General features: G+C 41.2%; 1 protein-coding gene across 2 annotated transcripts in view; it reads left to right on the top strand.

The window, feature by feature from the left end:
• Nucleotides 1–246: 246 nt before the first annotated feature.
• INTS2 (integrator complex subunit 2) overlaps nucleotides 247–24,446 on the top strand; it is a 50,587-nt gene continuing 26,387 nt past the window's right edge. For both annotated transcript variants that reach the window (XM_075561491.1, XM_075561492.1), the window contains exons 1-12: nucleotides 247–489; nucleotides 1,563–1,869; nucleotides 2,444–2,582; nucleotides 5,177–5,279; nucleotides 6,531–6,644; nucleotides 8,721–8,851; nucleotides 9,316–9,489; nucleotides 12,430–12,656; nucleotides 14,387–14,512; nucleotides 15,409–15,480; nucleotides 15,565–15,679; nucleotides 18,491–18,559. In XM_075561491.1, the coding sequence (XP_075417606.1) occupies nucleotides 1,577–1,869; nucleotides 2,444–2,582; nucleotides 5,177–5,279; nucleotides 6,531–6,644; nucleotides 8,721–8,851; nucleotides 9,316–9,489; nucleotides 12,430–12,656; nucleotides 14,387–14,512; nucleotides 15,409–15,480; nucleotides 15,565–15,679; nucleotides 18,491–18,559 (1,563 nt within the window). In that variant the 5' untranslated portion in view covers nucleotides 247–489; nucleotides 1,563–1,576. The remainder of the gene's footprint in view (nucleotides 490–1,562; nucleotides 1,870–2,443; nucleotides 2,583–5,176; nucleotides 5,280–6,530; nucleotides 6,645–8,720; nucleotides 8,852–9,315; nucleotides 9,490–12,429; nucleotides 12,657–14,386; nucleotides 14,513–15,408; nucleotides 15,481–15,564; nucleotides 15,680–18,490; nucleotides 18,560–24,446) is intronic.

Here is a 24,446-nt window from a genome sequence, read left to right as displayed (position 1 = left end):
CTACCATTTGGACGCCACAATAATCCTGTGATTAAACTGTTAATAATTACTGAAGCGATAGGGCGGTTAGGCTTCCGAAAAGTGGCCGGAGCGGCACTCCCTCGGGCGCGGGCTCCAGGCTCGGCGGGGCGGGGCCAAGGGGCGGAAGGGGCGGGGCCGCGCACGCGCGGCGCGGGGCTCGCGGTGACGTCTCCAGGCTGCCTCGCTTTGCCCGCCCCGCTCTTAATCCAGTACGGTGGCCGGCGGGAGTCAGATGCCGTGGATGAATGAAGGTGCTGGGCGCTTTCTGAAGCACTTCCCTCCCGTGGCCCCGTGCAGTGTCCCCGTCCTGTCCCCACCGCACCACCGACCCGGTTTTCCCTGCGTCTGGCTTCCTGGTGCCTCGGTCTACTCGAGGTGCAACTAGAATTGCGGATCCGGAGGATCGCCTAGGCCCAACCTCGGACGGCGCTCTGGATTTCGGCCGCGACCCGCCTCTGGGACGGGGAGGTGGGGCGGGGGCTCGGAGGGGGGGGTGGTGGCGGCGCGGGTAGATCTTAAGGTAGGAAGCGTCCGCTTCTCAGGTCTCGGCGCGTTCTCCAGCCGACGCCTGCCACCCGGGTGACTTCGCCGCTCTCGGGACTGACTTCGTGGTGCCCGAGGTCTGCCGGCTGCTCCGCTGCTGAAATCTCGCGCCCGTTTACTACGAGCAAAAGCACATCTCTGCTTAGGAGTCTCGTTCGCCGCTCTGAGAGGGGAGCGTGTAGGCTACTGGCTCACTTTTTCCCCTTCCCCTCGTCCCTCCCTTTTTTCCTTTCTCTTGAGCACTGAAGCCAGAAGTGCCCAAGTGGAACTTGCCGTTCTCTCCAAGTTTACAACGAATTGCAATTACACTTAACGATTAAACAAGCAAAAACTCCCCGCCTCAGTAGCAGAGGGCACACGATCGTGTTGGGGCCTCCGATCTTCAATTTGTTACTCTTTATAACGCCGGCCGTGATGTGTACCTCCTCCTACAGAGAGCGGGAGAGAGAAGCCCACAAATTGTGTACGTTTGAGGGGCTTTCAAGAAGTTCGTGGAAAAATGGAATTGAAAGATAGTTGAATTTTCCTATGAACATTTTGAAATATCACGTTGGCCAGGCCTGGGAAACGAAGGAGATGGGCATTCTTAACTGGAGAGAACTTTACATGCTTTTTTTAACCCCCTGGGCATCCCAAGTAGACAAAAGGCATGATTTCTTAAAATAACGATCCATGTCTTATAAGATAATCAAGTGTTAACATACCACCGTATTGACTAGCATAGTGAAGAAAGACTTGGGAGTGGGATTTAGTAGTTGAGAATTCAGCCTTGGATTTGGCCACTTAGCTAGTAATATACCTTGAACCCGTTTCTTAATCTTGTATCTTCCACTTTGCCATAGAAAGAGGGAGACAGACAATCCTTGTCATTAGCTGTGTGCCAGGAGCAGTGCCAATTTAGGGAGCTTATAAAGGACTTCATTTCTCAGGATCTAGAAAAAGAGGGACATTCGTCCTTGGGGTTAATACCTTGTCTTTTGTTTGTGTTTTACCATTAGGATCCACAGTCATCATGACTGAGTGTACAAGCCTCCAGTTTGTCAGTCCCTTTGCTTTTGAGGCTATGCAGAAGGTGGATGTTGTCCGTCTGGCATCTCTAAGTGATCCAGAATTAAGACTCCTACTGCCCTGCTTGGTGCGGATGGCACTCTGCGCTCCGGCTGACCAGAGCCAAAGCTGGGCTCAGGACAAGAAGCTTATCCTTCGTCTTCTGTCTGGAGTAGAAGCTGTCAACTCCATTGTTGCGTTGCTGTCTGTGGACTTCCATGCCTTAGAACAGGACGCCAGCAAGGAGCAGCAGCTTAGGTAAAGTTATGTAACGTAATCATTGGGATGTTCATGCGTTTACCAAAGAATCATGAGTCCAATATTTTTCAGAGCGCTTAGGGCCTTTTATTGGCTGCACTTCTATGGAAAAAGAGAAGATTGAGAATCTAAATTTTGGAGAACTAAAATTCTGGGGTGGTTTGAAGCTCATAAAGTGGCAATTTGGCATGCATACTATTTGTATTTGGACATATTTGATTAGACCAGATGCAATATGAAAAGGACAGGATAATGTCTCCTGGAATTGAATGATTTACTGGAGAGACTTGTTAAGCGGACACACGCACTGTCAAGTCGATGCTGACTCATAGAGACCCTAGGACAGGGTAGAATGGCCCCTGTGATAATGACAGTGGATATTAGCTGTCAGTCGTGATGGAGGCTTTATGGAGGCTGTGAATACCAAGGTAAACTAAAACATGTTCCAGAGTAATAGAGAACATTTAGAATTCATATTTTCTTTTGTAACATTTCAATAAAAGGTAATTTTTACACGGATTTTCATACTAGGGCTCTCATTTGTTTAACATATAATTTTTTCGTATTTTACTAGGCATAAACTTGGAGGAGGTGGTGGTGAGAGCATTCTGGTCTCACAGCTCCAGCATGGATTGACATTAGAGTTTGAACACAGTGACTCACCTCGTCGGTTACGTCTTGTGCTTAGTGAATTGTTGGCAATTATGAACAAGGTGCATTTCTTTTAATCATGGGTCATAATATGTGTAATTACTGAATAGATGGCAAGAAGACAGGCAGGTTGCATCCTCGTCTGTTTGATATGTCAGTGTTTTCCTGTCTGTGTTAGACAGGGTTCTCTAGAGAAACAAAACCAGGACACACACACACACGCACATACGCACATATACTGCACTAAAGAACGAGGGCTCTGTCCAACTCACTTCTGTGGAACAGTTAACATATTAGATGTCCTTCAAGGTCAAGGAAGCAGACAGCTGAGTCTTCTGTAGGGCAATGCAGGCAGCAAACAGCAGGTAGGTCACCAAGAGCAAGGCCACAAGATCCGACTGTCCCAAGCTCTAGCAACATGATCCCTGGATTGGCAGTCCAACAGATGGTGTAGCTCAGAAGTTGAGGCAGAGAACTAGCAGTCACAAGCTGGTTCAATCACCAGCGAGCAAGAAAGAGAGAGAGGCGGGGCTTGCCAAGCCATTTATCTCTTTGCCCTCAATCAAACTGTGACCTTATTAATCCCACGTGTTCCAATTGGCCAAGTTGGCTCAATACACCTACCTATCACACTGTCAAGAGACTGAAAAGATATTACATGCCTGCATTTAAAAGCTTGCTTTCTCTAGTTATTGGCTTTTCTTGTTTATGTTCATTATAGGGACTTCATTCATTTGCTTGTTTGTTTATTTATTTATTTTATTATAGGGATTTTGAGAAGCTATTTGTCTATATAGAATATCAAATTAGATAATTTATTACAAATGAGTTTTCTGAAAAACATTTGCAAAGATCCACTCTCTGGGACCTACACGTTTTCTTGATATTTAAAGCTGTATATTTCTTTTAAAAAAACAATATATTTTAAAAAAGAAAGCTTAAAACAAAAAACCTAAAACAATATTTCAAAACTTGTATGCACTATAGTTTGATCATACCTGTATAAGATATAATCTCGCTCATAAAATGTAGAGAGTGTAACGGAAATGTGGGATTCCGTTAGACCCAGAGAACGCTGTAGGTCACATGCAATTAGGTAGAGAGTTTCATAGTTGAGTGAGGTCAGTGAAGGAAGATTAGCTAACTTCACTCATTTGTCATTGAAATTGCTCCGGTACACTCACAAAGGAGCTTCTACTTTTCTTCTCAGCAAAGTTACTTATTAAGTTGTAGACCTTTGGGTAATTATGGTTAATTGAAACTCTGAATGTTAAATTTGTTAATTTCAAGGGTCTATCACATAAATAAACTGGATCTTCATAGAAAGATAACTTATCTGAGATTAGGCCTGGAGGTTCAGAAAACAAAAAAAAACAACCCCAAATTCATTGCCATCGAATTGATTCCAATTCATACTGACCTTATTTGACAGGATAGAGCTGCCCCTGTGGGTTCCGGAGACCTTCATTAAAAATTTTTTTAAAATTTTTTTAATGTTGTCATTGATTTTATTTTATTTTTTTTTAATTTTAACAATTTATTAGGGGCCCATACAATTCTTATCACAGTTCATACATGTACATACATCAATTGTATAAAACACATCTGTACAGTCTTTGCCCTAATCATTTTTTTCTCCTCTTTTCTTTTTTTACATTTTATTAGGGACTCATACAACTCTTATCACCATCCATACATATACATACATCAATTGTATAAAGCACATCCATACATTCCCTGCCCCATTCATTCTCAAGGCATTTGCTCTCCACTTAGAGACCTTCATTTTTATTGGAGTAGAAAACCTCAGCTTTCTCTCACAGAATGGCTGGTGACTTAGAACTGCTGACTTTTGGGTGAGCAGCCTAATGTGTAACTGCTATGTTACCCCAAGGCTCTTGGAATCTCTGAGTCATTCTTTATTTACAACTAGAAGTTTGGGATTAGTTAATTTCTAATAGATTTCAGTTTTTATAAATTGTGGGAAAAAATGTTTTCAGTGAAAATTTAAGTCATTTTGAGTTTTGAAAAATACACGATAAATCTTGTAAAACTTCCACGTATTAACAATTACTTCCTTCTGTTTGCTTCCATACTGTTGCATTTTCACCACTTAACAAATAATAGCAGTGAGCTTTCTTCCTGTGAATGTTCCGTTCCAGTTTTTCCTTTTGTGGTGAGGAAGCCACTATTAAGACATTTTCAAAAAAGGAGGTTCTTTGGATGATCTTTTTTTGTTTGTTTATACATTTCATTTGCAATTGTATTTGAATTTATATTTCACATGCTGCTTTAAATTTACTGTAGTTTTGGTGGGGAGGAACTTTCTTGGAGTTCCAGTTGATGTAAGTAGCATTCCTAGTTGATTTGTTTGACTTAATCTTTAATTCCAGATGCTCCCTAATATTTAGTAGAAATCACTTCTGGAGATTAGTACTGCCATGTCTAAATAATTATGTGACTGCTAACTGTGGGTCAATTTAGGTTAAGTTGATCAATTAGTGCATCTTCTGTTACAGTTTAATGGTTACGTATGAATAACATGAAAAGAAACATGGTCTGTGAGTTAAGTACATCATGTTTTAAAATTAAGGGATTTAATTAAAAGTAAGGTGAAATTAGTAAGTTCATTATTTTCCTTTTTCTTTTCTTTCAGGTATCTGAATCCAATGGGGAATTTTTTTTAAAGTCTTCTGAGCTCTTTGAGAGTCCAGTCTATTTGGAGGAAGCTGCAGATGTTCTTTGCATTTTACAAGCAGGTACAGTACTGAGCTCTCATGAATTCCAGATGTAATTTCTTCCTAAATGACATGTAAAAGTTCTTAATCTGGACTATTATGTTATAGGGGTGATTAATAAAAATGTACCTTAAGGCAACAAATGTATAAGGGTGCTTTACTCAATTGATGTATGTATGGATGGTGACAAGAGTTGTATGAGCCCCAATAAAAAGATTTATTAAAAAAATGCTTAAATAAAGGGGAAGGAGGGGAAAAATATGAGGAACTGATACCAAGGTCTCTAGAAAGAAAATGCTTTGAAAATGAAGATGGCAACATATGTACAAATGTTCTTGAGACAACGAATGTATGTATGGATTGTGATAAGAGTTGTACGAGCCCCCAATAAAATGATTTAAAAAAATTTAAAATAAAAATGATACCAAAAAAAGATTAATCAGAGGACAGCAAGGGAGTAAATATGGAACTCAGTGCAATGATTAATGTGCTAAATTGTTCACTGAGAGGTTAGTGGTTCAAACCCATGAGGCACTCCTTGGGAGAAAGATAGAGCAGTCGACCTCCTTGGAAACCCCATGCTGCAGATCTGCTCTTCTTGTGGGTCACTATGTGTCTGAGTCGATTTGACAGCTGTGGATATTGATGGAAATTACATCGTTTCCATTGTATGACATACAGCCATTGAAATGGTGTTTTTGAAGAAATTGGATTATTTGGAAAGTGCTCAATTTATTAGATTACAAAAGCAAAGGGCGAATGGGTGACTAGAATATAATTTAAGTTCTATTAAAAATCAAAATTAAAACAATTCATGGGGAGATTAAACTTACTGCAAATATTAACTTTGCCAAATGGGATTAGTGTTGATAATAATATTCTTATTTCCACTTATTCTTATTTTTCAGATTTAAAAAAATCATGCAAAAATTTTCATGAAAATTCCTCATTTAGATCAGTTTGCAATGATGAAAATGCTCTTTATTGCACTGTTCAGAGCAGTAGTCCCGAGCCACATGTGGCTGTGGAGTACTTGAAATATGGATAGTGTAACTGAGGAACTGAACTATTTTACATTTTATTTAAATTATATTTGAATTGCTAGCAGTTACCCATGGTTATCTTACTGGACAGCTCAGCTTCAGACTAACCAAAAAAAAAAGATTTAGGATGATAAATGTGAAATGCCAAAGGATGTTTAATGAAATACATTTCCTTACTAGTAACATTGACTTTGTTTTCTTTTTCTTTTTTTACGTCGTTTTCTTACAGAGCTTCCTTCCTTACTTCCTATAGTTGATGTAGCTGAAGCCTTGCTACATGTTAGAAATGGAGCCTGGTTTTTGTGTCTCTTGGTAGCCAATGTACCTGATAGTTTCAATGAAGGTAAGTAGAACTTTAAAATGCGATATGGAAGAGATCAGCTTGGTATGTTTGAGGGGTACCCAAAAGAACCCAGAATTGCGCTGGGCAGAGTGGAGCTTTTGTAGTATGCATTTTTCCCGCTAGGTGAGGATTGAGCACCTCACTTTGAGTTAGTACGCCCAGTGGCATTGCCTGGGAAGGTTTTCTCTGGTCACAGCGAATATTTTTGTTAAAGCAGTTTTGCACAAACCTAGTTTTCTGTGATGGTTGGTTTAAGAGAACAGCATGCAGCTGTGAAATTTTGTTTCCTGTTCGGGGTTGGGGGGGGGTAGAATGCTGCAGAAACTGTTGTGATATTTGAACACAGCTTAGAAGGACAGTGCTATGGGAAAACTCAAGTGTGCGAGAGTGCTTTTCTTGTTTCAAAAATGGTGAAATGTTGTTGATGACAAACCTCGTTTTGGACATCCGGCTACTTCCCAGACGGATGAAATTGTCGACTGTAGTGCATTTGGAGTTCATTCCACCAGGTCAGACTGTTAATCAAGCTTTCTATTTAGAGGTTCTGAAACGATTGCATAAAAGTGTGCAACCAAAAGGCCTGATTGTGGCCACCATGGCAATGCACTACTCATGCAGCCATCTCAGCGAGGCGGTTTTTGGCAAAAAACCGCATGCCTCTCTTGCCCCAGGCACTTTACTCACGTGATCTCGCTTTGTGCGGCTGCTTTTTGTTCTCACGAATGCAGAAGGACATGAAAGGACAGTGATTTGAGGACATAGAAGGGGTGAAGAAGAAAAGGGAGGTGCTGTCAGACATCCAAACAGATGAGTTTGAAAAATGTTTGCAAAAATGAAATTACAGATTTGACAAATGAATTAAGTGCAATGGAGAGTAATTTGAAGGTGATAAGGTTGTTTTGTAAAAAATTCCGGGAAAAAAAAAAGAAATTCTGTTTTTTTGGGGGTATCCTCTCGTGTACTACTGTATCCATTGGTAGGCATTCAGGTTGCTTTTACCTTTTGGCCATTGTAAATACGCTGCAGTGGACATTTCCTCCCAGCGAATTCTCACTAGCATTTACTGTTTCCTGCTTTTAACTTTTCCATTTTTAATTTGACCTTGGCTTTGAGCTGTTTAAAGATGTTACTCTATGATGTGAGTGAGTTTTAAACCTTGTTTCTCTTTCTCCCTTCCACCCCGACTGCTGCTTTTTTTTTTTCCACACTGACTGCTTTTGAGATTTTCTGTCACTGGTTTGTGGAAATTTGATTATGATGCGATGGTCTGATTTTCTTCGTATTTAACTTGTTTGAGACTGAATTCTTTAGATCCTTGGACTTGCAGATCGCATTCAGTTTGAAAAAGTTCACCTTTTATTTCTTTTTTTCCTTTTCTACTCTTTCTGATTTTTGGAGACTATAAGTATTGACCTACTGCATCGGTCCATGTGCACTTTAGATGTCTGTTGGCACGGTCAGATAGCATTGGAGTGCTGACTGAACGGTCAGTGATTGAAAACCGCCAGCTGCTTTGCAGGAGAGAAGATGAGGTTTTATAGGAAACCCAACATAGAGTCGCTCTGTGTCAGAATCGACTCGATGGCTGTCGGCTTGGTTTTGTATTGGGGAGTGGAGCACTGGTGGCACAGCGGGTTAAGCATTGTGCTGCTCTTCTCGGGGCGGCAGTTCAAACCGACCACTTGCTCTGCAGGAGAAAGATGAGGTTGTCTTTTCCTTTAAAAATTTACAGTTGCAAAAAATGTACACTTCAGAAACAGGTCACTGTGAGTTGAAATCAAATAGATAGCAATGAGTCTGTGCTTTGCTTTTGACCAGTTTTTAATGATATTTTGTCAAGTTCGCTGATATTCTATCGTGTGTGATTTACATAAATGATTCTCAAAGCTAAAATCATAGGTTTTAATTAGTATGTTTATTGGCATATAATTCACAAACTGTACAGTCACTAGTTCAGCTATAGTAAGAAGGGTTGTGCAATCGGCACCCCAATTTGAGACTTTTTTTCATTTTTCTAAGGAATGACTCATTTCTAGTGTACAGAGCTTGAAGTAATAGGGGTTCCTCAATGTTCAGTTTGTAGAGGCCTTATAAAGAATGGAGAGCGACAAGATGAAGAGAGCCACGGAGGAAGGCGGAGGACAGACGCCCTACGCTTCTTATGCAGAATGAATCCCTCTCAGGCTCTTAAAGTTCGAGGCATGGTGGTAAGAGAGTAATGCTACTGGATTAAGATGAGTAACTTTTTACAGACAAGGCTGGAGAGTCTGGAAAGGGTTGGGAATGCAGTGATCCACAGGCAGTATCTGTGTACTTTCCCCTTTGCCTGAGGGGCTGAGCCACCCCTGACTGGCAGCACGTTCTCGGTCACAGGCACCTTCACTTGCAGCACTGGGGGCGCTTAGATCACTGGAAAGACTCAGAAGCTTTTCTGGCACTAAAGTAAGAAGAGTGTGCACCTGTTCCACTTACCGACCGATTCACATTAGAGACACCCTTCAGAACGGTGCTTGCTCATGACGCTGGGTGTGCCTGTACTGGATTGTGTTAATTTCTTCTCTGGATTTTTATGTTTTGTGAAATACTGTACTGTAAACTTCAGCTGCCTTAGATTCTCAGGCATTTTGGACTTAGGAATTCACTCAGTTTCTTTTTCTTGTTTGCATGTTAGGTGGAAGAATGCCATTTACCTGGCCTTGGAGTGGCTTTGACATTGGATCATACTAAAAACGAAGGGGGTGAAGATGGAGTGAGTGACTTGGTGTGTTTCGTTAGTGGCTTGCTTCTTGGAACAAATGCCAAAGTGCGCACATGGTTTGGAACTTTTATCCGGAATGGGCAGCAGGTGAGCGATGGATTTGTATTTGAGCAGTTGTCTAGGCTAAGGGGCACTTTAAGAGGAAGAAGAACTTTCAGGATGACGGTATTAGACCTGTGGTTCTCAAACTTCATGCCTGCACGAATTCTTTACCTACTAAGTCACTCAGCGTACCAAAGAACTTTTGTTTTTGTGGCCTTTGTTTATTAATCATTATTATATTAGATATTAAAATGAAAATTTTGAAATATTTAAGAATAGCAATTATAAACCCATTAAATATGAATCTAACATAAATTAGAGGGTGTCTAAAAGTTTCCATTATCTTTTAATTTTACTTTTCCACAAAGCTCACATTTTAATGATTTTAAAACTTTTTAAAAAAATCATTTTAATGGGGGCTTGTACAACTCTTATCACAATCCATACATCCATCGTGTCAGGTACATTTGTACATTTGTTGCCATCATCATTCTCAAAACATTTTCTTTCTACTTGAGTCCTTGGTATCCGTTTCTAATTTTTCCCCCTTCCCCCACCCTCCTGAACCCTTGATAATTTATAAGTTATTATTTTTTCGTGTCTTACACGGACTGATGTTTCCCTTCACCCACTTTTCTGTTGTCCATCCCCTGGGAGGGGGTTATAGATAGATCATTGTGATTGGCTCCCCCCCTCTCCCCCGACCTTCTTATCCTCCTTGTATGGCTACTCTCAATATTGGTTCTGAGGGGTTTATCAAAGCGCCTCACATTTTAATAAAAAGTAACATTTCTGAAACAAAAGATTATTGAGAGATAAATTTCTTTAATGTCTACAAAAGTACAGTTGTGAGAATGTGAATGAAAACTTAAGTGATGTCTGTAATAGTGTGGAAATTAAAAAAATTATTTTATTGGGGGACTCTTACAAATCTTATGACAATCCATCATTCAATTGTATTAAGCACACTTGTACATATGTTGCCATCAACATTTTCAAAACATTTTCTTTCTACTTCAGTCCTTGCTATCAGCTCCTCTTTTCCCCCTACCTCCCCTGCCTTGCCACCTCCTGAATCCTTGATCAATTTATATAGTATTGTTGTTATTTTATGTCTTAACACTGTCTGTTGTCTCCCTTCATTCACATTTCTGTTATTTTTTTTTTTTTACATTTTATTAGGGGCTCATACAACTCATCACAATCCACACATATACATACATCAATTGTATAAAGCACATCCGTACATCCTTTGCCCTAATCACTCTCAAAGCATTTGCTCTCCACTTAAGCCCTCTGCATCAGATCCTCTGTTTTTTTTTCCTCATTTCTGTTATTTTTTATCTACTAGTTTCCTTGAAAATATCTGGGGAGGCCCTAGTGTCCATGGGACAAACTTTACAAGTGCTATATTAGATCATCTAAAGAAATTATTAATATATTCAGTAACTTTCATATTTTGCCAGTTTTTAATTTGCAAGGTAGTTTATTTTTTCAAAAAACATTCACAGTAACTCTGAATAACATTCAGTAAGGCATATGGCTTTGTTCCGTCTCATTCATTGCGGTCCCCTCAGTGTAGCATTCCGCATCCCACTTTCTCCTTGCTTTTCCTGCTTCTACTCCTGTCTCTTTTCTACCCCTTGGAATTTCGCCCTTGGGTAAATGCTGTCGTTTTAATCTCAAATGGTTGATTATCTTAAGGCGTTCATACCTCACTAGTGTTATTGCTCCCTTTATGGACTGGCTTAGTGCTTGGCTGAAAATTGAGGGGGTGGCACATGAGGTCAGTTCCAGAATTGAAGGGAAACTGAAGGTCAGAGCCACAGGGATTCCACCAGCCTCTCTCCAACCGGTAAACCTGATATCTTTTATGACTTCGGAGTTTCATTCCATATTTTTCTCTCACTCTATTTAGGACCATCTACTATGATCCCTTTTCTGAATCCAAAATCTGCTTTCTTTCTAGCCTGTTGAAAACCGGTGTTAAGGTTTGCTTTTCTTGCAGGAAGCTACCTTTATTGTTTCTTCTATGTATTAAGTGTTTGTTTTAAGCACTCCAGAAATCTTTTCTTCTTTGAACTCAATATGAAGAACAGGATAAACGTTTACTTAGATATCCTCTAGAAATCATCATTAACTAATACTTGCATAGCGCTGTATCATTTTGCAGGAGCAAGTGGGTTAGTGTCGGGCTGCTAAGGAGAGGTTGTTGGATTCAAACCTAGCAGCTGCTTCACAATCGATAGATAAGACTCTCCGCTCCCATAGAGAGCTATGGCTTTGAAACCCTAAAGAGAGTTCATCTCTGTCCTATAGGGTGGCTGTGAATCAGAATTGACAGGATTTAGGAATGCTTTTCTGTGTAATATCTGTCTTTGTTCATTAATTCATCTCTTTCGTAAATATTGAGTGCTTCACTGTAGGCCAGACAGTGTCAGGCCTTGCCGAGAAAGAAATGATGGACATTGTCCGTACCGGAAAAACTGTAGGAACAACAGACTTGTAAACTTGGAATCACAACTCTGTGAATTAAATATTAGTACTATAATGTCTGTTTTTTTCTTTTGTGGTTAAGGGAATTGGAGTTCTGAGAGGGTAAGTAATATATTTGAAAGTATGTAATAGCACAGCTGGGGTTTAGAGCCGAGGTTGTCTATCTCTAAAATCTGAGCATTTTCTATTATATCATATTTACCGTTATGTAATTGAAAGTAATATTTTTTAAATATCCTGCAGTTCAAATTGTCATTAAATCAGTGTTCCTCTTATAACCAGTTAAAATTAGGATGGATGCAGTAGTGGTCACATAAACCAGAGGAGTTGGCCTTTGGATTGGTTTCATTGATTACGATGAAATTAGCCACTAACGCCATCCTCCTCAAACGGGTCCATTTCAAGTACCTAGGGAGCTTTGCTTGAACTTCGTTTTCACTTAGTACGTACTGCATACTTTCTTCCTTTTGTGGCCTATTTTTCTTACAGAGAAAAAGGGAGAACAGCAGTTCTGTCCTTTGGCAAATGAGAAGGCAGCTTCTTCTGGAATTGATGGGCATTCTCCCCACAGTAAGAAGTACCCGCATTGTGGAAGAAGCTGATGTGGAGATGGAGCCCAATGTGTCTGTGTATTCGGGCCTGAAAGAAGAGCATGTTGTGAAAGCCAGTGCCCTCTTACGTCTGTACTGTGCTTTGATGGGGATCGCTGGACTCAAGTATTCAATAATTTGATATTCTATCTTTTTGTCACTTTATTTTCTTATTTCTAATCCCGAGATAGTGAACCAGAGTCCGTTTATTCAGAGGCAAGTTCTTCTGTTTGACAGAGGCCGGCCCATGTCCAGAATGAAGTCCTAAGGCAGAGCTTTCCGAGCTGAGGCAAATCCATGGCTTTTGGTCTGATTTGTAAATAGAATTACATAAACTTGGGAGGGACTGGAGCAGCTTATCCGTTTTTAGTCACAGTGTAAAGAAACCAGTGTTTCCACCTGAGTTTGAGAAACTTGTATGAAGGAACTTTGCTAGCATACTTCGCCTATGGAACTAGTTGAAGTAAATGACTTTTAAACTGCTGTGAGCACAAAGGTCAGGCACATCAGGAAGAGTTTACACTCATCACCACAATCACTTTCAGCACATTTTCTTCAATCTTGCCCTCGTTATTAATACATTGTTTCCAGTTTCTCTCAGCCTCCCTTCTCCTCCCCCTAGGGAACCATTAATCCAGTTACTATCTCTGTAGATTTACCTATCCTGAATGTCATATACAGGAAAACATTAAAAAACCACTACCAACAAAAAAACTAGCAATAATAACAAAGTAAAACATATAACCCTCAATTGAAAGAAAGTAGAAAATATTAAAAACTAGAACAAATTTAAATGGGTCATAAGGAAAATGAAATACCAGGGAGGTAAGTTTTAACCCAGCTGCACCTGTAGCAGTCCACCTGCTGTTGGGTCCCGCCTTCACAGCCCTGGCCTTCATCCATCCACGCTCCCACATCACTCCTTTCAGTCTGTCAATGCGTGCTCCCTGCGTCTGCTGTTCAGCTCGTGCACACAGCAAAGCATGTGATTGTGTTGCTTATTTGTCGCTCAGTGGTGAACCCACCTGAAATTTGTAAATGGCTAATTGAGATAATTGGCCCATAAAGGTGACAAAAATGAATAAAGAAAAACTGGGAGTGTTGTTTGAATCGAATGTAAACAAGAAGTAATTGTCCATGGGCTTGTTTACCCTGCCACCATTTGGGAGCATCTAGGTAGGTGGAGGAAGTTAGTGAAGGTGAACCTGCTGGCATGAATGAAGAACGGGATAGTGGTGAGAAAGGTGAAGCGATGCTGGTACCGATCTTCACATGTTTCACAGTGTGGAAAGTGCAAAGGATGCGATGCTGGACGCGGATCCAGACGGCGTGGGGATGCCCCTGCCTGCAGAAGAGGCTCCTCTCCTAAACTATGACGGGAAGGAAGCCGATTGTTCAACTGCTCGATAAACTCTTTACAATGAAACAAACCACTTTAGTGTGTAATGTTTTGAGAGTACTCCAAGTAAATTGTAGTGTTACCGTGTTTAAAATTTCCCTGCGCATTACAGCTGACAGAGTGTTCAATGCCTGATCAAGTTTTGAAAGGACAGGGATACTCCACATTTCCTATGGACTATTAAGCCCACCCTGCCTGACTTCAGCCTGCAACACTCTTTCTTCAGCCCACACTACTGTGCAAAGTGAGGCTTCCCCGCCTTCTGTCTGAGCAAACACTCTGAAAGTGACATTTCAGTAGTTTTTCTTTTGACAATTTAAGGTGTTAAAGATTATGTAAATGTGGAGGTATCCTGATAATGCTGAAAACGTGTACTTGAAAAACTAAATTGTTGGAAATTCACTTTGTCTCTCTCCCCACTAAGCAGAGGAAAGCCTAATAACGTATTCCTTTTTAGACCAACCGAGGAAGAAGCTGAGCAGTTACTGCAGCTGATGACGAGCCGCCCTCCTGCTACGCCAGCTGGGGTTCGCTTTGTCTCTCTCTCCTTTTGCATGCTGCTGGCGTTTTCTACACTCGTCAGGTACCTCGCTCTATTTCCTCCCTCCCCTCTTCCTCAATTCTGTCTTATAATTCTATTTAATTTTTAATTTCTAAGAACTCTTTTTCATTGTAAACCTGAAACTTAGTAATTCCCTTTAAAATACCATTGTTATTAGTATTGTTCTGTAACCATTTTTCGCATCTGGTGAGTCTTTAATTGTGTATCTTTCTCTTTTTCAAGTGGTTTTCCTGAGCTCTAACGAACATATTGTCCAATTCCGTAGTTCAGTGACATCAAGAAGGATTGTGCAATCGTCATCACCGTCAATTTTGTGCCTTTCCTTCTTGAACCCAATGGTGTTACAGCGTCTTTCCTTAATGAGCAGTAATCATGCTTTTCTTTTTTGCAGTAATCATTCTTAAGTAATCATTCATATCTCTTCAGTTTTTTGGGTTCTGCTCAAAATTTTTTAACTTAAATTTCATACTTCAGTGAGTGGTACTGTGCTTTCATTTCAAAGTAGAATTGTGTTTTCTGTTAAGATTTAAGTCTGTGACTCTTTAGCATGAAATTTGTTTCTATGTGAAAAAAGAACAGCCTTTAACCTAGCATTTTTATCCCAAATTGCCTTTGCTTTTCCTAGAAATCTGAGAAAGCTTACTTTCTCCAGTTTGCCAATGTAGTAACTAAGACGTTGAGAGAGTCTAATTGTTTCGAGTCATGAAAGAAAGCAAATATCCACGCGTTTTATCTCTAGAACCACTTCAGTTCTCAATGACATTTAATGACTTGAACAATTTCATAAGCCATTGTTTTCCCTTGATGCTTCAAGATAGGGAATGAAAAGACATTTCCTACGAAACAATAATTTCAGAGGCTTTTTGTTCACCTGCTGACGTACCTGACTTTTGCCGTCCCTGGTTTGTTTTCTGCAGTACACCCGAGCAGGAGCAGCTAATGGTAGTGTGGCTGAGCTGGATGATAAAAGAAGAAGCTTATTTTGAGAGGTAAAATGACTTCGTTTGTTTCAGTTAAGAAGTCTTTTCTTATTGTCTGCTTGGAAATGCATACCTTCTTTTCTGTTTCAACAGCACTTCCGGCGTCTCTGCTTCTTTTGGGGAGATGTTGTTATTAGTGGCTATGTACTTCCATAGCACCCAGCTCAGTGCTATCATTGACTTGGTCTGCTCCACCTTGGGCATGAAGGTACTTTCCTCTTACCTTTCTAAAAGATTGTGCTTCTAAGCGGGGCATTGTACAAGGGGGTACCCCCAAACCTGGGCATGTGCTGGCTGGAGTGGAGGTTTGTTGCTTTTGTAGTGTGCATTTTCCTGCTAGCTGAGCATTGGGGCACTCTGTCTGAGTTAGAGCACCCAGTGGGAAGGCTCTCTCTGGTCACAGTGGATTTTTTTTTGGAAAAGCAGTTTCGCTCAAACCTCATTTTTTGTGATGGCTGATTTAAGAGAGCAGCGTGTGGCTGTGAAATTTTGCTTCCTGCTTGGGAAAATGGCACAGAAACTGTTGTGCTATTGAACTCGGCTTACAAGGACAGCGCCATGGGAAAAGCTCAAGTGTATGAGTGGTTTTCTTGTTTCAAAAAACGTGGAATGTCGATTGATGACAAACCTTCTGGATGTCTGTCAACGTCCCGAACAGATGAAAATGTTGTCTCCTAGTGCATTTGGAGTTCATCCTAGGTCAGACTGTTAATAAAGCTTTCTACTTAGAGGTTCTGAGAAGATTGCGTGACAGTGTGCAACAACAAAGGCATGGTTTGTGGGAGACGGGCACTGGCTGTTAGCACGGCCCTGCCCCTGCTCACGCAGCCATCACAGTGCGCCAGTTTTGGGCAAGAGACATCATGCCTCTCTTGCCCCACACACCTTACACGCCTGAGTTCCATCCATGTAGCTGCTTCTTGTTGCCAAGTGAAGAGGAACATGAAGACAGTGATTTGCTGATGTAGAAGAGGGGAAGCAAAAAGCGAGGGAGGTGCTGCCAGCCATCCAAACAGCCGGGTTTGAAAGGAACTGCACGTCTGATGTGCATTAAGTTCAATGGAGAGGACTTTGAAGGAGATAAGGCTGTTTTGTAAAAAATTTAAATAGTTTGGGTGGGAGGGGGGCCAGTTCCGTGGCTTTTGGGTACCCCCTTGTACTGTGCTGTTAAGTAACCAGATTGTTTTCATCTTGAAGAAGTTTTAGTTGTTTACTCGTTTTATGTTTTATCAGGAACTATTAAAAAATATGTATTTGAAAACATTTGTTTAAAGAATAATAGATGGTTAATGCAGAAATTTGGAAAACACAGGAAGAGGGAAATGCATTATGATTTCATCATTCATAGGTAGTAGGAGTACGACTGTTAGCATTCTGTGTCTTCCTTTAAAGGCACGAGCCCACGCATTTCAATTAGAGGAAAACTCCATTCTCCTATCAGCACACATTCCAATACACTATAATTTCTAATGGCCACAGACTATTCCAAGGGATCCCTGGTGGTACAGTGGTTTAAATGTTGGGCTGCTAATGGTATGGTTTATAGTTTGAATCCATTAGCTGCTCGAGGGAAGAAAGACGAGGCTGTCTACTCCTGTAGACACAGTTCCTACCATCTCACAGAGTCACGATGAGTCAGAATTGACTCAACAGCAGTGGGCTTTTTGTCTGCACACCATTCCATCATCACTGATTGTGAACTTCCTAACTGATCCTTCATTATTTGACATTTAAGTAATTGAAAATTCTGAATAATGCTTAGAAGGATATTCTCATTTATGTAAGTACACACACACAGGCACTCACACGTGTAGGTTTTTATGCATTTGTGTGATTATCTCCTTTAGATACACTTAAGGAGTATGGCTATACTAAGGTACTTAATGAGCATTGCAAAATTACCTGCTAGGAAGATTATGTCAAAGTGTTAAAAATATATATAAAACAAAGCTACAAAAAAAACTACAGAAAGATACCATTTAAGTTGTTACTATCAGTGAATAAAAACACGTATTTTCTTAAACTCATTCATTATTTTAGTCTGTAAATTTTGTTGATGAAAAATGCCTTATTTATTAAGTTACTAATGAAGTTGTGGTTTAAAAATCTTTTTGTTGGCTTTTATTTCTTTTGGCCTAACAGTTTACTATAGGATTTATTTTTTTGCATTTTCTCAGAAAGGCTTTATCTTCATAGAGATATATCAATATACTTTAAATTCTGTATTTTATTGATTTTAAGACATTTTACCCACTGTTGAAATTGACATTCATTTTTCAGTTGCTATCTATTATTTATGTGGTTCTGCCATTAAGTCAATGCTGACTCATAGCAACCCCCTGTGGGTTTCCAAGACTGTTACTGTTTACGGGAGTAGAAAGCCCAGTCTTTCTCCTGAGGAGCTGCTGCTGGTTTTGAACTGCTTACCATGTGGATTGTAGATCAGTGTATAATAACCACTACACCACATGAAAACCTACTGTTAAATCAGTTATATTATAATACTTAGTTTGTTTAAAAGTGGAGATTTATGCAATCATGTGATAAATGATTTTTCCTAAATAGTCATAATTACTATTTTTTCAAACTATTAGGACATAATCCAGACATCATATTATTCAATAGTCCAGTCATATCAGGCAGTGTTGTACAGTTGCTACTGCAGTCATTTTCGGAAATATAATTAATTTTGATTATGAGGTATGTGTGAATTTACATACATATGTGTATATATTTTTCCGTATAAACAAAGGTAGCTATCCTACTCAGACTTACTGAATTATCCAGGTCTAGCTTCTACCGATGTGAAATTCCAGTAATGGCATTTACTACACATTTTTTAATATTGGTTTTGTTTCTGAGGTCAAACATAGTGGGTATGAGATGCCACTTTAAAAATCGGAGCTAGTATTTGAATATTGGTGCTACATTTCACCGCCGTTTAGATAGTAAACTTACCAGAGAATTGTGTGCCGTACGCAGTGTTTTCAGTGCTGTTGTCATCTTTTGGTTGTTTCAGATTGTAATTAAGCCGAGCTCCTTGAGCAGGATGAAGACCATCTTTACACAGGAAATTTTTACAGAGCAGGTATTTCTCTGGTGTTCTTAAGTTCTTTTGCAGCTTGCTCTGGATAAAAACTTAATGTTTCTGCTAAAGGGAAAATATGCCTATTCCCTAATTCTTTGCAGGTTCTAATAATCATAATGATTTATTTGACCTTTGAAACTTCTAGAAGAATTAATCTATTTAAAATGTACTTTCAAAGCTACTTATTAGAAATCAACAGCTATTTTTAAATTTGCACATTTGAAGACTTTCAAGAGTTTAGTTATAGATATTTATATATTAATGTGGTAATTGTACTTGTCAGGAAAAAATTAAAATAGAAACTTATTGAAGCTTTTAATATGTAAGGCTTATTTTCTTTTTTAAAATCATTTTATTGGGGCTCATACAACTCTTATCACAGTCCATACATACATCAGTTGTGTAAAGCACACTTACACATTCGTTGCCCTCATCATTCTCAAAATTCGCTTTCCACTCGAGTTTCTGAAATCAGCTCATTTTCCTTTTTCCCCTCCCCCTTCCTCCCTACTCCTCCCTCCTTCATGAAACCTTAATAATTTATAAATTATTATTTTATCTTACACTGCCTGGTGTCTCCCTTCACCCACTTTTCTGTTGCCCATCCCCCAGAGAGGCAGTTATATGTAGATCCTTGTGATCAGTTCCCCCTTTTTACCCCGCCTTCCCTCTCCATATCGCCACTTTCACCACTGGTCCTGAGGGGTTCATCTGTCTTGGATTCTGTGTTTCCAGTCAGTCCCATCTGTACCTCTGTGCATCCTCTGGTCTAACCAGGTTTGGTTTGCAAGGTAGAATTGGGACCATGATAGTTGGGGGGAGGAAGCGTTTAAAAAGTAGAGGACGGTTGTGAGTTTCCTTATTGCTACATTGAACCCTGAGTGACTCATCTCCTCCCCACTACCCCTCTGCAAGGGATGTTCAGTTGTCTCCAGATGAACATCGGGTCCCCATCACGTGTTCCCCTCATTCACGATGATATGATTCCCCCTCACCTTTGATGCTTGAAATCTGGTCCCCTCGGCCCTTCATGATCACACATGTTGGTTTGCTGCTTCCATGTGGGCTTTGTTGCTTCTGGGCTAGATGGCCACTTGTTTACTTTCAAGCCTTTAAAACCCAAGATGGTATAACTCTTGATAGCCGGGCCACCACCACCCTTCTTCACCACACTTATATGTACACATTCGTCTTCAGCGTTTATGTAGGGAAGGTGATCACACAACAATGGTTTTTGTCCTTTGGTGTCTGCTACCTGATCCCTTCAACACCTCGTGTTCACATAGGCTTGTGTGCTTCTTCTCTGGGCTTTGTTGCTCCCGAGCTAGATGGCCACTTGTTTGCCTTCAAGCCTTTAAGACCCCAGACACTATAGCTTTTGATAGCCGGGCATCATCAGCTTTCTTCACCACGTTTGCTTATGCACACGTCTGTCTTCAGCGATCATGTCGGGAAGGTGGGTATCATGGAATGGACGTTTAGCTGAGCAAGGTGCTTTTGTATTAAGGGAATGCATATAGGAGGCCCAATGTCCACCTGCTACCCTACTCCTAAACTTATAAATATATGCACATAGGTCTATTTTCCCCATAATCATAAATATGTTTACATATGTACATGTCTGTATTTAGGCTTCTCTGTATGCCCTTTGCCTCCTACTCCTTTCCTCTATTTCCTTACGCTTTCCTCCTGTCCCACTACCATGCTCAGCCTTCATTCTGGTTTCAGTAATTCCTCTCAGTTACCTTGCCTCCCATTCAGTTACCAGTCCTCCCATTCCCTCTCTGCCACTGGTTTTGAACCACTCGTTCCCTTGTCCCTGGGTTGGCCAAGACCACCTCCCTTCCCCTACCTCCCACACTCTCATGTCCCTCCGGGACTGTTGGTCCCATTATTTTCTTCTCACATTGTCCAGCCTATCATATCTCGGTGGGCCTGCAGATATATAATGTGTGCATAAAATTGGGGACGGCTTTGACAGCACCAAACTGGCACATAAGAACATGGCGACGACGGCAGCAACACCGACACGCTAACAAACAGAAAGCCACTGACATACAAAATGTAGAAGAGAAAAAAACAAAAGACGGGAAAAAAAAAAGACTGTTAGTAGTTCAAGGTCTGTTTGTTGACCTTCAGGAGTGTTTTCCGGACGAGTCTGATGGGGTGTCACATCCTGGCCCCAAGTCCATACTTTATACTCCCTCTGGACCTCCTTGCTCTGCTTCCTCCGCTGCTCCATTTCACGACCCCAGTGTTTGCCTCAGTGTGGTGGGGTCAGCTTAGTTGCACATCCCACACTGTCTCAAGTGCTTTCCCGTGTAGGGCCATGGGTCAGTGCAGGATGTCGCATCTAGCTGTGGGGCCGGCTATATGGTCTTCTCTGTACATTGGGCCCTTTGAGCCGGGCTATCGTCCTCTGAGCTTGGCGGGCCCAGGTGTGCTCCACTTCCTTCTTCCTCCTTCCTTTGCTTCAGCTTCCTTCTGGGTGTGGTGTGGTAGGTCAGTTACTTTCCCACACCAGATGATCTATTTTTGTTTTCTGTGGTACTCCTTTCCATGGTGGGGGTTGAGCTAATTCTGGTTGGGGCCGGCGTATGGTCCAATCCCTGTGGATTCCTCCACACGTTCTGTTACCCTCTTGGTTTGGCGTGTCATGGTGGGGTCTGTATGCATATTCCAATTCTGTGGGGACACACCAATACTCTCCCCCTGGGTGGGTTAGTGCCCTGTTCCCCCCGTGCTATCAACTCAGTTTCTCCCCACCCTGCTTCCCTCTCCACCTGCCCCACTTTTCCTTCTTTACATTGGACTCTCATGTACCTCTGTAGGTGTGGCTTGCCCTCCTTCCAACTATCTGTGCTTCCACCCGTTTATTGCGAGATAGGTGTTTATTCGTCTATTCCTGTACTTATCTCAGGGGGACTCATGTTATACCTGTCCTTTTGAGTTTGACTTGCCTCGCTTAACATCATTCCTTCCAGCTCTTTCCACGAAACGATGTGTTTCATGTGATCGTTCGTTCTTTTCAGTGCTGCATAGTACTCCATTGTGTGAATGTGCCAGAGTTTATTAATCCACTCATCTATCGATGGAAACTTAGGCTGCTTCCAAGTCTTTGAGATTGTGAATTGTGCCGCAATAAACATTGGAGCACATATGACTGGTCGTGTTTTGTAAGGCTTATTTTCAGCAGGTACATACATATACTAGATCCTAAATTTCTTTTTAAAGATCACTTTATTGGAGGCTCTTACAGCTCTTAAAACATTCCATACATCAATTGGATCAAGCATATTTATACATATGTTGCCATCATCATTTTCTAAACATTTGCTTTCTATTTGAACTCTTGGTATTAGCTCCTCATTTTACCCCACCTTGCCCTTCCTACCTTCGTGACCCCTTGATACATTATAAATTGTTATTATTTTCATATTTTATGCATACTTCTGTCTCCTTTACCCACAATTCTGTTGTTCTTCCCCCTAGGGGGTGGAGGTGGTTATGCATTTGTCATTTGGAGGCTTGGTTTCCCCTTACTCTACTCCTCCGCCCACCTTCCTCCTCCCCTTAAGGTATCACTATGCCCATTTCTAGTCCTGAAGAGTTTATCTGACCTGGATTCTTATCTCTATTAGTATCTGTATCAGTGTACATACTCTTGTCTAGCCAGAACTGAAAGGCAGGACTGGGGTCATGATGTTGGGAGTGAGGAAGCCTCAAAGAACCAGAGGAATACTGTGTGTTGGTTGACTCATTCCTTGTGACCCTTCTGTGCGGGATGTCCTATCGTCTATGGGTCTGTTTTTGGTCTCTGCTTCGACCCCTTTCATTCTCAACAGTGTTGTTTTTGGTTTGTTTGGGGTCTTCTGGTGCCTGTTACTTGATTCCATCGGACACCATCAGCTTTCTTCACCTCATTTTATCTTTAGCAATCATGTTGGGAGAGTGAGCATCCCGGAATGCCAGGTTGTTCGAACAGTGTTCTTACGTTGAGGGAGGGCTTGAGCAGAGTCCCAAAGTCCATCCACTGCCTCAATGTGTGGCCATATAAATATATGTACATAGGCCAATACCTCTATTTTTTGCCAATACCTCTATTTTTATGAATTAATGTATTTACATAAGTGCATACCTATGTTTATGCCTCCATTCATAGCTTTGCTTCCTAGATCTTTCCTCTGTTTCCTTTTACCTTCTTCCTGGCCCACCATCACACTCACCCTTCTTGCTGTTGCTCCACCACCCCCGGGATCTCTACGTCGTCCTCATTGTTGCTTTTAACTCCCCAGTTCCCCAGTCTATGGCGTTGCTAGCTCACTACTCCTTCCCCTCCACCTCCCCCCAAGTCCTTCCACAACCGTCAGTCGTTGCTTTCTCCTTGGGCTTGCTTCTCATGCCTATTTTACATATGTAGGCAAAACAACAATAACAGAGACAAAACAAAAAGAAAGCATCAGATTGAATAAAAAGAAAAAAAAAACCCCAACTAGCATTCTGCCCCCCCAAACGAGAAAGCATACATAATTCCAAGTCTGTCTGTCTGCTGACCATTATGGCTATCTCCCCACTGGTCCTGGGAGGTTTCTGGGAACTGTCCCTCCTAACCTGAAGCCTATTTTGGGGGCTCCTCAGGGTTTTGGTTTTGTGGCTTGGCTTTGCTCCAGTTCCTGGTCTGTTACGTTCCCTTCTTGGTTTGCCATACTGTGTGGGAGGGTCAGACTGTACTCACTCCCTGCTGTGTTTCCCCAGTGTTGTCCTCTGTCGCGGTATGCTCCAGCGAGGGGACATCATGTCTCGAGCTCTCTGTGCAAGGACATCATCCTCAGGGCATGATGTACCGGTATGGGGTCTAGGCCCTTGCTCTCTCTTTTTACTTCTTTGTTTGCTTCTGTATGGCTGGCCCCTCTCTCCAAGCTGTAGCATATACTTCTGGGTGTGTGTGTGTATCCCGCCTTGGCTCTGATTGGATCCGGGATTGTAGACCTCTGTGTTCATGAGTTGCTCCATGTGGTTACGTTGTCCTCAAGGTTTGGCGTGCTTTGGTGGGGTCTGCACTCACACTCCCATTTTTATGGAGACATAAATGAATCTACCTCTGGGTGGATTAGTGCCCTGCACCCTTAGTGCCTTCGTATCCCCCCCACCCACTTTCCCCTTCTTTGTGTTGGAATGACGTACATCCTTGGGTTTGGTTGATTCTAAATTTCTTAATCGTGTATTAACCCATTTTTATGTGTCCTTAGCAGTTTTGTCTATGGATAAGCCTGAGGATATATCTATTTTTTTCAGCATTTAAAGCTATTCTAAAATTTAAAAAAGTTTAAGTTCAAGATTTCTTTATCAATTAAAATCTTTTTAAAAATCATTTTATTGGAGCTCATACAACTCTTATCACAATCAATACATACATCAATTGAGTAAAGCACCTAATACATTCGTTGCCCCTATCATTCTCAAAATTCGCCTTCCGCTTGGGTTTCTCGAATCAGCTCATTTTCCTTTTTCCCCTCCCCCTCCCTCCCTGATTCCCCCTCCCTCATGAACCCTTAATAATTTATAAATTATTATTTTATCTTATCTTACACTGCCTGGCGTCTCCCTTCACCCACTTTCTTGTTGCCCATCCCCCAGAGAGGAGGTTATATGTAGATCCTCGAGATCGGTTCCCCCTTTCTACCCACCTTCCCTCCCGGTATCGCCACTCTCACTGTTGCTCCTGAGGAGTTCATCTGTCCTAGATTTCTGTTTCCAGATCCCAGCTGGACCGCTGTGAAACCTCTTGTCTAACCAGGTTTGCAAGGTAGTATAATTGGGATCATGATAGTTGGGGGAATCAATTAAAATCTTTAATTATAAAAATTAAGTCTGAAAAGATAAAATC

This window comes from Tenrec ecaudatus, chromosome 10 (assembly GCF_050624435.1).
Source record: "Tenrec ecaudatus isolate mTenEca1 chromosome 10, mTenEca1.hap1, whole genome shotgun sequence".
Classification (NCBI taxonomy): Eukaryota; Metazoa; Chordata; class Mammalia; order Afrosoricida; family Tenrecidae; genus Tenrec; species Tenrec ecaudatus.
This window is presented reverse-complemented; position numbering and strand designations above follow the sequence as displayed.